Source organism: Euleptes europaea, chromosome 8 (genome assembly GCF_029931775.1).
Source record: "Euleptes europaea isolate rEulEur1 chromosome 8, rEulEur1.hap1, whole genome shotgun sequence".
Classification (NCBI taxonomy): Eukaryota; Metazoa; Chordata; class Lepidosauria; order Squamata; family Sphaerodactylidae; genus Euleptes; species Euleptes europaea.
Window position 1 is genome coordinate 42380659 of NC_079319.1, and position 16139 is coordinate 42396797.

General features: G+C 41.3%; 1 protein-coding gene across 1 annotated transcript; it reads left to right on the plus strand.

Moving 5' to 3' along the window:
• Positions 1-973: 973 nt before the first annotated feature.
• On the plus strand, positions 974-9914 carry BPNT2 (3'(2'), 5'-bisphosphate nucleotidase 2). The gene is made up of 5 exons (XM_056854264.1): positions 974-1342; positions 6218-6377; positions 6546-6641; positions 7710-7871; positions 9531-9914. Exons 1-5 carry the CDS (start codon positions 986-988, stop codon positions 9800-9802), a joined length of 1047 nt encoding a protein of 348 aa, XP_056710242.1. The 5' UTR covers positions 974-985; the 3' UTR covers positions 9803-9914.
• The last annotated feature ends 6225 nt before the right edge of the window (positions 9915-16139 follow it).

The following is a 16139-nucleotide window of genomic DNA, read 5'->3' on the forward strand; positions in this document are numbered from 1 at the left end:
TTTCTTTGCAACTCCTTTTGTGCTGCAATGTATTTTAATGTAGCCAATGCTAGTCTATGGACACTCCAGGCTCCTATCATTTCAAATGGGCTGTGCAACCTCCACCATTGTTTCTAATGGGCTAGCCTGTCATTCGTCTTAGTACATCCCCTCTTGGTGCATTGGATCAAGTCTCAGCATCTGCAACCAAGTTTGCACCTCTGGTGGCTCGTTGGGAGGTAAAGTGATGCCGATAACTCTTTGGGTTTGGTGCTTCTACGCTAAACTGGAGCTACAGTAGGAAGGCAGAACAGTCAGTGCTGGTATGCATATCCAACTTTGCCAAATGCAAAGGCTGGTTCCAGCGTTGGTTCCTTTTGAAAGGGACAGCAGTAGAGCCTGGCTTTTTGTAGCGTTTGCTTCAGCTACAAATCTGCAAGTAGAGTGCGATCCGGGCACAGACCCCGGGCAGCAGACGCGACACGAGATCCGATTCCCGCCACAGCGAGGCAGCGCCGCCTTCCCGCCTTCCCAGCTCCTTGTGCACATCAGGTGAGGAGGGGTGGCGCCGGGAAGGGGCCGGGGCCCTCCTCCGCGGCCCGTTCCAGCCTCCCAACCCGCCCCTTACCAAGCCCCCACCTCTTCCACGCCAACAATACAGAGAAGCTCTGAGCATGCTCAGAACCCGACATCGTACCGCCGTCGGAGCTGCGCATGCCCGATGCTCCAGTCTCAGGGCGGCCGAAGGAGCGCGCGCCCAATAGGACCCGGCTCCGTCCGCCTTTCGGCGGCCTAACCCGGAACTGAAACGTCCCTCGGGCGCCGCTTTGCGAAGCGAACGAGTGGGCGGGCCCTGACGTAGGGCGCGGGGCTCGCGCCGGGTGGGGGGGCTCCTGAGGGCCGCACGGGGTGCGATGGGCTGCCGGTGACGAGGCTCCCCCCCCACCCCGTCCTCCTCCTCCTCGCTGCCCCGCGGCCTTCCTCCCTCCCTCCCTGCTGCCGGGCCATGGCGCCGATGGGGATCCGCCTGTCTCCGCTGGGGGTGGCCGTGTTCTGCTTGCTGGGGCTCGGCGTGCTCTACCACCTCTACTCGGGCTTCCTCGCCGGCCGCTTCGCCTTCCTCATGCTGGGCGGGCCGGCGGCCGAGTCGGGCAGCGTGGACCTGAGGGAGCTGCTGGCCGCCTCGGTGGCGGCGGCCGTCCAGGGCGGCGAGGAGGTGAAGCTGGTGCGGGAAGCCAACGACCTGCACGAGAAAGCCAAAGGCAAGACCCGCGAGGGCGCCGACGAGATGCTGACCTTCGGCGACCTCCACTCCAACCGCAAGATGTACCACTTGCTGAAGACGGCGTTCCCTGGCGTGCAGGTGCGTCGCTCCCAGCCTGGGACCTGTAGTGCGGTGGCTTGCTCGACTGGGACCCAGGTTCAGACCCCCCCGCTTAGCACGAAAGCTTGCAGGGAGGCTTCAGGCCGATTCCTTTCTCTCAGCCGGATTTGCCTCACAGGGTTGTTGTAAGGGTACAGGATCTGGTGCTCAGCCCTGAGCTCCTTGGAGGAATGCAACACATAAATGGCTTCCAAACAGGGGCTGAAGGAGAGTTCTAGATGTAATATTATATAAGTCTGACACTCTAACCTAAAGCATTTCCCCCCCTTCCCTTCACCTCCAGATTTGATACAAGAATGGAAAGATGCGTTTTAGACATGCTCAGAGTACCTGTGAGCTCTAGCACTAAAGGTCCACTAAAGGTTGAGCAGGACACTCGAATACCGGTCTCTTTGGTTCTTGTAGGTTATCCGGGCTGTGTGACCGTGGTCTTGGTCACACAGCCCGGATAACCTACAAGAACCAATGAACTCTGACCGTGAAAGCCTTCGATAATACCCGTCTCTTTCCATGTAACCATTCCAGGTTTCTAGTCCTCTTCTGTTTTTCTGAGGCCTATCAGGTGGTTGCTGCATTGTATTGTCAGTAGCGAACTTCTAATAATATACTAAACTGAAAACTTGGAACACTTTGATGTTTATAATTATTCCAGTGTGTCTGTGCTAGTATTCAAGAACATAATAGGAAAACCCGGTTGTTGAACCTTTTAGACTAACTTCAGTACTCTGAATGCATTTATGTGATCATTAAGGAAAGGTGTGTATGGCGAATGTGTCAGTCCTATTGAAATAAGATTTACCAAGTTTATACCGTGCGTTTTGTTGGTCACAATAAAACGGCACATACAAAAAGGGTTAGAAAGCACAAATAATGTTTTCAGCATTCCTAAAATAGAGAAACTGTTCATGAAACAACAACATATGCTCCACCAATTATTTTAAAGACCAGTTTACCAAGCCTTTAACTGACCTAAAGCTAAAAGAGTATACCTGATAGTATCCCCCATGTCCCGTCCTATCAAGCTTGTATGACAACATCAGAGTGCAAACATACATATACATCAAATGTAAGCCATTTCTGTGTTGTTGCTGCTTTTACTGAAATACTGTAACACAGTGCTTGGACGGTGCTGCTTCTGTATGTCCTATCCCCTTTTTTAATATCATAAATTGGAAGGTGAGTTTGTAACACAGATGTAAGTAGAGAGCTCTGTGTTCATCCCTCATCCCCAAATAAAGGGAAGTCAGCCTTGACTGAAAGCTTACTCCATAAGTTTGGATTTCCTAATCCCTGATGTGTGGGCCTTATTGAAATTACTCCGTGGTGAGGCAAAGCAACATTCAAGTATGATCAAAAGTTTTTTTTTTATTACAGAACAAAGTGAAGGCAAGAGCTGAATTCTGGTTTATATGGTTATGCAACACGTTTGTATGTGTGTGAATAGATGAAATATAAGGAAGGGAGCACTCCTGTAACTGTCATCTGATGTTTAAGATAATTGCTCATAAAATTTAGTATTTCTTCTTAAGAAGCATCTTCTAATCCAATCATTTCATTAGCTATAGCCTTAAGCCGTTCAGTAAATGTCTCAACGATTGCTTTTTTCTATGGTCACATAATTATGTTTTGTTCCAGTGTCATATTCACAGCTGACCAAAAGTAATGTCAAGTCCACTGGTAGGAGTTTGTGTACTCATTGAAGACAGTGGAATTTCCATGAAGCCAGGCTATATTTCCTGATGTTAAAAAACATAATGTTGTACAGAAGTTTAAAAAAATGTTTAAAATGTTGAGGACGATCGCTTTGATTGCATTCATTTTTTAGACATGTGTTCAAGACATAAAGTACAAATGGTGAGTATGGGTATGAAGTAGGTCCAAAAGGCCCAACACCATCATTGAATTTTTGAGTGCTTTTGTAAAGAGTATCTAGAAACAAGATCTTGTGGTATAATGCAACAGGTGCTTTAGCATGTATGCTGCAGTACTAGAAAATGAAGCAATTGTCCGGTTCCTCTTTTCAGGTCTGAAAACTATGGTTAACGGTTGTCGTCAGCTGTTTAATAGTGCAATTAATGCACAATAGTGCAATTAATGCACAATGGTAGTCATTACTAAAGTAGCTCTGATTCTTGATATCACCATGTTCTCTGGTGAACAACTGAAAATATTTGTACTTGGAAAGATCAGATTCTTGCACTCTGGATGTGTGCATCTGAGTTGCATTTAGCATAACACATCTATCAGTCTTGCAAGAGTGTTCTTGTAGGGACTAGCCCATTTAGTTTACTATATTTTAATGTTGAGCTTGGCTTTAGGTATATAGGACTCTGGCCATGGGAAATCCTGGCTCCTTGATTCCTATTTCCTCTCAGCATTACATCATCTGCTGGTTCTGGGTTAAAGATTTCAAGAAATTTTGAATGGGGGGGGGGAGATTTTTCCCTGTTTCTTCAGAGAAAAATGGAATTTTGGAGAAAATTGAAAGACATGCAACACTTAATTTCCTATCAGATCTAAACTACTACTTCTAGTTGAACAACATAGGTATAATTCTGTGGGTATAATTCTAACATAAAATTATACCTTTGATATATTTATGGAAATTAAAGTCTATGTGTCTTTGTTTTCTGTAAGAAAAATTGCCCAGTATTTTAGAAAGGATTGCAAACTGCTTTACCCTGTGCTACCCTTACACATGGATCTGAGAGGCGGGAAAAATGAAAGTTGAAGGCTAGAAAACATTCTGTAGTACACAAGACAGGCGTGTGTGAGAGACTCATATAGTCACAACAGGTAGGACTGTCAGCATATTTGGACATTAAATTAAAATTTATAACATGGAAAACACAAAACTCTTAAATAACGTATTATTGTTAAACACACAATATATTGTTGCCAAAATTACTTACAACATTTTCAAGAGTACTTATTTGTTTAAACGTATGTGTGTATAGTATACATTAATAGAAATTATGCTGTAGACTATTTTACATAAATTTTTCATACTACACAATTTTAGTAAAAGCTTGTTATTCATTTAACTTATTCCAAAAGGTAGGGGTATGTGTGTAAAATCTCATGAGAACTTTTTTCAGGTTTCCTCCAGACTCCATGCTATTGAGTGTGAGAAACATTTTCTTAAATGTTTCACTCATTCTAAAAAAGAAAATATTTCCTAGAAGGTTTCTTTTATCAGTGCTCCTCCAGATGACCCAATTTTTACAGGGATGGAGACAAATTGTTACCCCTCCCCAGCTATTGCACCTCTGTTCTACGTCTTACCCTGTATTCTTACCAATGTCTTACCCTGTATTCTTACCAATGTCATAACTGCAGCGGTAAACAAACCCAGCTTTTCATGAAGGTAATAGGAGAGCACTGACTTGTAAGTAATAGGGCTCTGGATTGAAGTTTGCTGCTCTACATTGCTAATCCCACCAGTAGTTTGAGATTATGCAGAAATGGGAAGAAGGAATTGGGAGGGGGTAGGTGGGTGCTTAGGAGCCCCGTGGCGCAGAGTGTTAAGCTGCAGTGCTGCAGTCAAAAGCTCTGCTCACGACCTGAGTTCGATCCCGACAGAAGTTGTTTCAGATAGCCGGCTCAAGGTTGACTCAGCCTTCCACCCCATGGGTCAGGAATGACCCGGTGCTTGCACAGGGGACCTTTACCTTTAGGTGGGTGCTTAAAACTATTCACAAGGATCTTTCCACAGGGACTTATTTTTACCTACAAAGAGGTCAGATTTACTATCACTTCACAGGAGGATGTGGAAAATTTTCTGAAAAACCATGAAAAAGATCTAGCTGGTCTTAACCATGAGCAACAACAACAACAAAAAGAGGAGAAAAAGGAGTTGGCCTTGACACCTGAACAAAAAAGACCGGACCCTAAAAATATCAGAAGTGTTGGAAAAACAAAAACTCACAGCAAGAATAAAATCAAAAGAAAGCATGCAGTTCATGGGTGATAGAGAAATACGGAGGGCTACATAGGGAATTAAATGATGACTAGTGAATTTTGCTACTATTGATCTAATCCTTTTACTTTAAGAATATTTCTGAAATAAAAATTTGTTACTATATATTAAATTAACAATAAACACGTATTAAATGTAATGAACTAGATAATTTAGAATTAATTTAGCAACCAAGTTTGACGTATTTTCTTGGATTAGAACTTCTACACAAAAGAGTAGATAAATTTATAGTAAGATGGAGGAAGATGAGGGGGAAGTCTTTTATTTTAACATCTTTTTATTACTAGATGAAAATGCTTTTCGACGACACTTAAATTTTTCTTTTGTATTATCTGTGAAATGAATGTGTTGCTGAAAAGTTACCCAACAGTAAAAAATTGTGAAAATAATAAAAAAATGTATATATATATATATATATATATATATATATATATATATATATATATATATATATATAAACTATTCACAAGGTCTTGTCAGCTGTTATAAGCCATTGCTATCGTTAGAGGGCAGACAGGTACAATACGTGGCAGAAGGGTTGTCTTGTGCTGCTCATGTTAGTACATCTAGGGTCAGTGGTGTGGGAATCTGGGGGGAGCGCTCAGGAAAAGGAAATCCTTTGTGCTGGTAGAAATGTTTTCTCTCAGTGGAAAACATAGATCAAGTCTCTGTTCTTGACTAGGAGCTTGTTGTCATTAAAATATTTCTTATTTTACAAGGGGGAAAATGAATCCTGTGTTTCACAACATTGACTCTTTACAGATTTTACATATGCTAGGTTGGAAGCAGAAGTTCCTTTGGAGAAATGGAAGTATTATATCAGTTTTATCTGTTGCTTGTTTGCTTAATTAGAACATCTCTCTTTCTTCCATTAGATAAACACCGAAGAACATGTAGATGCAGATGACCAGGAGAAAATTTTTTGGGATCACAGTATTCCTGAGGACATCAAGAGAAAAATTCAGTCCATGCTGGTCCAGGCAGACAGTGTTACTGTATGGATTGATCCTCTGGACGCAACTCAAGAGTATACAGGTGGTCATTTTCTCTATGTTGACCTGTTGCTTCTTTGTGTAGCTTTCCCCTTTCTTGTAAGGGGACAAACTGCTCCCTGTCAGGGCTGATATAATGGCTTTCTTACACTATTATATTTTAATTCTAAGCCACCAAGCAAGACTCTGAATTTTTCTACTTTTCTTTCAGAGAATCTTCTGCAGTATGTTACTACAATGGTGTGCGTAGCTGTAAATGGTAAACCGGTTATAGGAGTAATACACAAGCCATTCTTTGCATATACAGGTATGTGGCTTTTTTCAACTCTCAAAGCTGTGTAGGACCTAGGTTGGATGAGGCTGTCCTAAGTCTGCGGGATTCTCCAAACAGTTGCAGTCTATAAGCATCAAGATCATGATTCCCCCCTCCTCCTTCCCCCCTTCCTTCTTTGCCCTGTGTTCTTCCTTTAAAAAAAATCCGCCTGATGCAGAGTTTGGGGGAAATTGAAAGCTCACACGTTGTGTTATAATTTTGGTGGTTTTAATAAAAGGTATTACGTAGATTTTGTTTTTGTGTGTGGGTACCTGAAATTTCAGTGCCATGCACAGTTGCTGTAGTTCCATCTGATTGAATGGAAAAAAAACATAGCAACTCAAAACATTGTCTGAGCCCAGGTATGAGGTGGAAAGTTTACCTACATAGTGGTTTGTGTTCCATAATCATTGAACCTGCTGTTTCACTTAAGTATACCTAACCAGGTGTGCCATGGTTCACTGAACCACAATGGGAGTAAGATAAGCCTCAAACTCCAGCAGGCTTTGTGAACAATGTCTTACTGTTTCTTATCTATGTGGACCAGCAAAAATGACTCAAGTGCATACTGGCTGACAATAATAATGAAAAGCTGTGAGCATTATGAAGCAACATTCATACTGTTGCTCGGAGTATCATGAGACATATTTTGCTTTCCCAGTATCCCGTGTTACGAGGATTATTGGCCAAGCAGCCACTAGACTTTAGTGAAACAGGCAGGTGCCAAAGCAGAATCAGGCTTAACAAATCCTTTTCACCCTTCACTGCAGGATGGTGCTCCCAACGTTCAGTCTACTTGTTTTCTTTTTATTGTAATTTATTTTTTATTTATTAAGATTATTTTAATAACACACAGCTGTAATATGGCCTTTAATGGTGGATTGAGAGGAGGGGAAGAGCAAGCCTCCCAAGCTGGGTGTGCCTTTCTTGAAAGATGTGAAGTTCAGGAAGAAATTACCTAATAAAATTGTTTACACTTTTGATTCAGAAGCTGCAGCCACTGTCAACCAACTGTAGTCCCACAGCACCAACATACAAACAAACTGTGTACTTGTTTTACAGCCTGGGCAATGGTAGATGGTGGATCAAATGTTAAAGCACGTTCTTCCTACAATGAGCAAACTCCAACGATCATTGTATCGCGGTCTCATGCTGGGACGGTTAAGCAAGTTGCTTGGCAAACATTTGGAAATAAATCTGTTATAATTTCAGCGGGTGGATCAGGTTTGTCATCTTTATTCTTTTATTCTTTTGCTTTTTGTACCTGTATCAAAGGTTGAAGGGAAGGTGGCAAAGAACAAAACTGGTTACACCTAGCAAATATTAAAAAATAGTTAGCATGCTCCTGTCAGAGGTATTGAAGCTTTGCAAACGATAGTAAATGCAGTGCTACTGTAGCGGGTGGAGATTTTAGACTGGCTGAATAGGGGATCTTTACAGTACCATTCTACGCTAAGCTATTCCAAGACCATTGAAGTCAATGGGCATAGAAGAGAATAGCTCTGCGTGGATTGCATAGTTAGAGATTTAACATCTTTGCGAGTGAAGCTCCAAGTAGTATTGCATGACAAAGTAATTCACAAGTAGTAACCAGTTTCAGTAGCAGTAAAATAGAGGTAAATAGAATAAAGATGGTTTCAGTAATACATAAGCAAATAGTCTTTGATTGTAAGTAAACTGAACAAAGTACAGTCCATGTCGTTAGGAAAGCATAACCACCTTGAGTAAACTTTAAGTAACTGGGTTTTATTGCTTCTGAGGTGATGATAGAACCAAAGTATCATGCAAAAATGGTAATTTAAGTTTGCCTCACAAGTCTGCCCGTTTACATGCCCCTTCAGATGTACAATTCTTAAAACAGTGTACAAAAATAAAAATAAAAAGATCAACCATATAAAAAGAGAAACAATAAAAAGCTTGCTAAATAAAAGTTTTAGTACATATTTCAAAGCAAATAACAAGTACTCCTGCCATATTTCTGATCTTTCTCAAGGCTTGTTTAACTTTGCTGGGAAAGGGTGGGGTAAAATAAATAATTGAGAACGTTGGAGACTTTTCTGAGTTTGTTTTGGGTGGGTAAAAATGAATAAACTTGGGAGAGTTCCAAATACCATCCTGTCTAATATACCCCTTTCTTACAATCTAGACCAGGCCCCCTCTTCCCCCACCATTGTATTTGCAGACAGAGAACTTTTGTTCTGGCAACAGTTAGAGTTTTCTAACAGAGCGGTTCCTCAGTGGAACAGGCTTCCTCAGGAGGTGGTAAGCTTTCTTTCCCTGGAGGTTTTTAAGAAGAGGCTAGATGGCCATCTGTCAGCAATGCTGGTTCTATGACCTTAGGCAGATCATGAGAGGGAGGGCACCTTGGCCATCTTTTGGGCATGAAGTATGGGTCGCTGGGTGTGTGTGGGGGGGAGGTTGTTCAGAATTTCCTGCATTGTGTGGGGGGTTGGACTAGATGACACTGGTGGTCCCTGCCAACTCTTATGATTCTATGAATGCAGTACAAGGAATTATTGTAGCAAGCTTACCTTGTGCTTGGTTAAGAAGTAGCTCTAGGGTAAGTTTGCAGAGCACTCCTTAATTATGTCTGTTCAGTGATTTATTCTCTAATCTGCTGTTTGGAAATGTTTGGAGATGATGGCCACAGTTGCATAATCTTAGTCGTATAAGCAAAGTTAAAGTAAAGCAGCAGAAGAGCACCTACTTCTTTCCATTAAGTTTTGCAATCGTGTGACCAAATCCAAAGTTGAAGTGATCTTTAGCAACTTTCTGGATGCAGAGAGGTTATAATATAATAGGTTGTGTACGCTTATTAAAGTGTGAAAAAATCACAAGTGGTTGTACAATACACAATAAGCTTTTTGTGCTTTCCTTCTGCAGGATATAAAGTTCTGTCTCTCCTAGATGTGCCTGAGGTGAACCAGGAAAAAGCAGATGTGTATATTCATGTAACATACATCAAAAAATGGGACATATGTGCTGGCAATGCAATGCTGAAAGCATTAGGAGGTAAAATGACTACCTTGGCCGGGGAGGAAATCAGTTACACTGGTTCAGAGGACGTTGAAGATGGGCTCATAGCCAGTATAAGTATAAACCACCAGAGACTAGTGGAAAAACTTCCTGTTCTAGACAAGACTTCACAGAATTAAATTCTGGAGAGTGAACAAATCATGCTTCTGGAGCCTCAAAATAGTTATCAGGGGGAAATGTAAAATTGACCTTTGAAAGATGGTACACTCAAGGAAATGATCTTTTGGAGGACATCATTTGGCAGTGTTTAAGATTATTGGACCACAAGATTTCCTCATGCCTCAGTGTCCACCTTTAATTTCTTAGACTTTTTCATGACCACTGAAATCAATGCTGGTAACAAACTGAGCACATTATAATTTGTTCTGGTGATCCCTCATATTTTGTCAGGGTTTTCTTTGTGTCGTCCAGCAGAAAAATGGTTTGGTACTTAAAATCTATGGACAGTGCATGATACTCAGATATTTTCTATTTCTTTGGAATACAAATTACAGGAAGGCTGAAAGGTCTTCATGTGACAACTGTTAATCTTGGCTATAGTTTTAAATGATAAAGAAAATGTTTGGTTCTGTTTTAATGTTTACATGAAATTTAAACCAGCTTAATGTGCATAAGAAAATTGTTAATTTTTGTGTGATTTTATTACAGCATTTTCTGTGTATCATTTTAAAAGAAAATGTGTTCCTTTGAACACTCAACAATTGGATATTGCCATTCTTTTCAGTATAAGATGTTAAGTTTTTCACAGTGTTAAGCTTATAAAATAGTCATCAGTCTTTAGTGGTTGTTTACTTATAAGCTGCTTGATTTTTGTTGTCAACAAAATGAAGATCAAACGTTAAAGAAATTAAGGAATCTAAAGTGTCTTGCTGGCTGTTGTATTGTAGAAATTCCATTTAAATGATGCACTTCACTATTAGGGTCCTTGGTTAAAAAGTCCCACATAACGATTGTAGAAAACATTAAGAATTCATAAAAATGTAACACTGTTCCCCTCCCTTAAACTAACATATGATAAACACTACACTTGTTTGGCTCATTGAGGAAAAACAGTAAAGGCCTTTAGTGTGGTAAGCAAGTGGCAGTTAAAACAATATCCGAGCAGCCAAAAGTAGGTCTGCGAGCTTTATTTAATTAGTTAATCAAAACTTTGCAGTTTATATCACCCCTCCTTAACTGGTGGGGATGGCAAAGCAAAATCTCTGGGCCTGGATCATAGGAACATACAGGCCATACAGCTCTCCCACCTTAATTTTCTCAAATGTGGCAAATGCCAAATAAAGGTACTGAGATGCAGCTCTAGGTGAATGGCAGCCTAGACAAACAGGTCAGTTTATGTCAACTGAAAAAAAATGTTCATTCTATTTCACAAGTACTTTTAAAATTATAGCTTCTGGTAGTACGCTAATTTAGGAAGCTTAACTGTAAAAAACAGGCAGTTGGCTAAAAATAAATTCATGGCTTGGTTATTGCTACTGAAAAAAACTTCTAAAGTAAACACTAGAAGGTTCCAAAGCTGAATTTTATTGGAATGCTACTCCTATCTTTTGTAATGGATTCTGTAAATGTGGTGTGATGACCCTTTTTGAAGCTGTGGATAGAGCAGTTTAGTTTTATGGAGCAGTACTTCTTTACACTGGACTGTTTGAAAATTAAACATTTCACAAATGAAATTAATTGTTGGTAGTACTGACAGTTGGTAATTACATTAGAAGCGACAGGTTAATGTTCTCAGCTTGGGTCTTGACAGCAGACTGGATTTTTTAAATTTTACACTTGTGTGTTCAGTTTCCCCTTCCATGTGCCATTCTTGGAGCCTGCATTCTGAGTAATACTGCAAATCTGGATAGGTAGTGTATGGCGATGTAATGCAACGCTGGGAAAATTATCTTTAACAGCATTTTGTTCAGCTGCAACAGAACACTGGTACTACGTTGCCTCCTTTTCAGATTCTACAGTTTAATTTTTGTTCTTTGAATAGGATAGACTTTGAGTTGGATTGACCTCTGTGCCTCTTCCTTCCACAAAATGGGCTGCACGCTCCAGCTGCAGTCACCTCCACCTTCTGGAACAGCTTGGCATGCCTGTAGGGGTACTGCGCACAGGGCCTGTACTGGAGAGCTGGGCCTTGGGCAGAGCCCTTCCAGTTTCTGAGGCTGGCTATTAAGACTTGACACAGGTTGGAGATTTGGGGGAAGGTTGAAGGGTTGTTTTGCCCTTCATGGTTTGAACATTCATGCCATTATTGCCTCAGGCAAGCCAACTTCGTAGATTTTGTATTGCGATAGCCTGCAAAACTTGCTTTGTGTCAATACATAATGCATGTAAATTCCATGGGAAGGGAAGCCAGTCAGTTTTCAGTTCTGCAGCTATTGTCTGACCAAAGCCATAAAAATAAAATAATGTCAAAAAGCTAAACTTGCTGCATTTGCTAAATTAAAAAATTTCTGTATTTCTTTTGGGGGAAACTTGAAAGCAGACTTGACTGCACTTTATCTCCATGCATACAGGAGGTGTTTCAGTGCATGGAAAGAGCATTGCTCTGAGCAAGAACAAATAGTTACAAAGGGGATTGCTGCTCCTGGACGTCAATGGGAGTTTGCTCGTGCTTTATCCCTTAATAGTTCTAAATGGCCAACTGAAGAATGAATCCCCAATTTAAGATCTGAATGTGTGCGCATCTGATCCCAATAGCTGCAAGCTGTAAAAGAAGCATGGAGTTAATTTGTATGAGTCTTGCTAATAAAGACAGTAAGAAATGTCTAAGGTACCCTGGAGTACAGACTATGCTAAGTTGAGTTATGCTTCCCGACTCTGGACTCTCAACATTTTCAAGTTCATTAGAATTTCTCATGCGACGTGTTTAGGACTTTTAGCACTGAGCTAACTATACAAGAAATGTATGCTACTTTGCCTTCTAGAAATAGTTCCTAGCCCCTACTATTGTTGCATTTGCTGTGGTAGTGGACTGGAGGCTGAATTTACATGGTTTTCAAGGATCAGACCTACCATATTTCATACTAGATCTTTCTCCATGCCCCCTCCCATTGCTGTCTACTTCAGCAAAGTCTTTAGAAGTGGTTGAAACTTGCAAAATTGCAGTACTGATTATGTGACCTTTCCACTAACTGATGTGATAAGAGCTGAGTTTGAATGGTTATAATACTGAATGTTCCATTTAGTATTGAAAGGGGTGCTCTGTAGAGTTTCCATGTATATCCCTTTGAGACTGGTCCGTGCTTTGGTGTATATGGTGGTATCCTAATCTTGTTATATGCCTAGCCTGGAAAAAGGCGACAACAATCGGATAATTGTACTCGTAACATTATTTTCTGAGACATAATTGTAAAGGCTACCCAATAATGTGCTAATGTGTTTGAGCAAAGTTCATGGTCTGGGTTTTCAGACATAGGATGGATCCATACTTCCACTGTGTGCACCCATTCATTCAAGGAGGAGAGAAGGGATATCTGCCAGTTTTCCTTTCCCCCTGCAGTCCCCTGCACTGCATCCACATCATTCCTGAACCTCAGCAGCTTATTTGTTTATAAAAAGGGGGAGGTGGTAAAGTCCCATTCTGTTCATTGTTTTGTGGATTCAATATGCTGCGCTGAAGAGGAGGAAAGCAGGTGCACAAGGGCGTTGCATGTCCACAGTTCTACTCATTGCTAGTGGGTGGTGTGAGCTGTCCAAGTGCTGCGCATCTCACTGCAGAAAGACTTTCCCCCTCCTGCGTAAACTAGTGTGCTTTCCCCAGTTCAGCATAACATCCAAAGCTTTAGGCCATTTATGCATAGGAGGCTTTGCCTTGGATATGCTGCTCTCTAGGTGCACATTTTTCCCATCCAAATTCTCAAGACTCAAAAATAAGCCCCCCTGTAGAGTTTTGAGAATTCAGATGGGAAAAATGTGCATCTAGAGAGTGGCAAATCCAAGGCAAAACCTCCCATGCATAAATGGCCTTAGTCTCTCAGGCCAGAAATACTACCTTTTAAAACCTGATTACTAGTCATTTGTGCCATGGTTAGCAAAAATGGAATGAATATTAACTGTATAACTATCTTTTCATTACTAGTTAGCATTTTCCTATGATGGGCCAGCACTAGAATTTATGGACTGCTGTTCATGTTTAACTAGCTTTTGGGTATATTCTGAAATAAGAGTCCACTGTCCTCCAATTCTAATCTGCCTTTCTTGAGTGCTGAACACTTTCTGAATAAACCTAAATAAAATGAACGAATACCCTGTATTTCTTATTGAATGTGGGAAAACTTTATTTTTACTTTTTTATCATGTAAAAAGCATTGACTGGTGTACATAGAATTTGTTGTAATCTCTAATGGTTAAATTAAAATATCTGATGTGGATCTGGCCCGTGTCTTTTGTGTGAATCACGCTCATGGGAGAAGCACCTTCTACCCCGCCAGACAGAGCCAAGCAGCCTCCCTTGTTTACAGGGTAACCGATGGCTATCAAACAGGGGCAATGACTAGAGTACTGCTGATGGAAACGTCAGAGTGAGATTGATCAAACACAGCATAGCGACCATGGCAAAGATGGTGGCGAAAAGGCAGTATTTCTCTGCCACCATTGTGTCTGCATGTAATTGTCCAGCTGAGCTGTTTCATATGGTCTGGGGGCTTTTACATCAGGGGTCCCCAACCTTTTTGAGCCTGCAGGCACTTCGGGAATTCTGATGCGGCATGGTGGGCACAGCAACATATTGGCTGCCCCAAAATGGCTACTGCAGGAAGCGGAGTCAGCCACAAAACGATTGCCACAGCTTAAACTCAGCGCATGGCGCAGATCCTTGTGCTGTGGTGGTAGCTGATTCTAAAGCAACATTTTGAAAAATCTGCACAGCCAATCAGAAACCATGCTGGGCAAAAGCCCTACCTGGCCCCACCTACTTACTGGTGGGCACCAGAAAAGGTGTTGGTGGGCACCACATTGGGGTTCCCCGTTTTACATCATAGTCCCAGGGAATTGGATCCTGACCATATGAAGGCCCACTGTGATCAATTTGCTGCTTACTTTGCAGACAAAAATCATTCATAAAACTCACTAAAGGTCAATACCTCACCCTTTTCAAACAAACCATGCAAACTAAATGCAAGTCTGCCGATTTACACAATGCATTCTAGTTGTAGCACTTACATTTTTGCCCAGAACTCTGGAATTTGCTTATTCCTTATATTGAAGCGTTCGCTTAAGGAACTTCATTGATCTGTTTTTACATTTCAGAAAAATGCTAGCTAATGGATTCTTTAAAAGTACTAGAACATTAGACACGGTTGCTTGTCAAACAAGACTGCTAGAGAGGCCAAGAATTACAGATTTTCAGTGCCCACTCGAGTAAGGGAAACCATGTTTGTATCCTGCCAACCACTGCTGGTGGATATGGAGTTTTCTTGTGTTTCCCTTCTCCCAGCAGTCCGCTTTAATCCCTGAAAAAAATGATGCTTGAAGTTACCAAGCCCATATGGCCCTAAAGCCTTGTGCATCAGGAGGCTGCAGTGAGGACAGTTAACCAAGTGAAATGACCCCACTTCTGCAAGCAGAATCCACCTACCTGAGAGCCTCCTCACTTAACGTGAAGGAATCATTGGCTTCAGCCCAATGTGAGTTACTGAAGTAAGTTAATTGTAGTTGATTTTTAAAATATTCCCTTGACAAAGGTACAAGAGGTCAAAATGTCTTAAATCATACTGTGTAATCCACCATGAGTCTCACAAATAAAAAGCTAGATGGGAAAAAATCATAATAGTTTTGACCACTAGAGGGCTCCATCTTTCTAGTAATAAGCAAAAAAGATTTGAATGCTAAGAGATTGAAAGACCAAAGTTGTTTAAGTGTGTAGATTTCTACAGGATTAGAACTTTAAATATTGTCTAGTCTAAGAAATGTACATGAATTATAAAATGAGTTACTTTTTTAAAAAGTAGAAGTAATTTACCATTGCCATCAAAATGACAAGTACAGTCAACACCTTTGGGAGGAAGATATTCCACTGAGTTTAATTTAGTTGAACTAAAGTGCGCACAAAGATATCTAGTTTTTACTAGCGGCATCACACTGTGTTCCATTGAACCTTTTTAAAGCTTAAAGTGAATATGAAACGAAGGACAAAATACAATCAGCTCACTCACTCATGGCATTAGCCATGATATAGAAGCCATATGACTCTGGGGGTGGAGGGAGGGAGAGAGAGAGAGAGAGAGAGAGCAAATCATAGAGTTGGAAGGGACCACCAGGGTCATCTAGTCCAACCCCCTGCACAATGCAGGAAATTAACAACTAACTCCCCCCACATCCCCCGTGACCCCAAGCCTCCCCCTGCCATGCAGGATCCCACAATCAAAGCACTCCCTACTGATGGCCATCTAGCCTCTGCTTAAAGAGCCCCAAAGACAGGGACTCCACCACCCTCTGAGGCAGCACATTCCACCGTCGAAC

Coding starts and splice junctions, on each gene's coding strand:
- BPNT2 (XM_056854264.1), top strand. CDS start 986: ATGGCGCCGATGGGGATCCGCCTGTCTCCGCTGGGGGTGGCCGTGTTC. Junction 1,343..6,217: donor CGGCGTTCCCTGGCGTGCAG/GTGCGTCGCTCC, acceptor TTCTTCCATTAG/ATAAACACCGAAGAACATGT. Junction 6,378..6,545: donor CGCAACTCAAGAGTATACAG/GTGGTCATTTTC, acceptor CTTTTCTTTCAG/AGAATCTTCTGCAGTATGTT.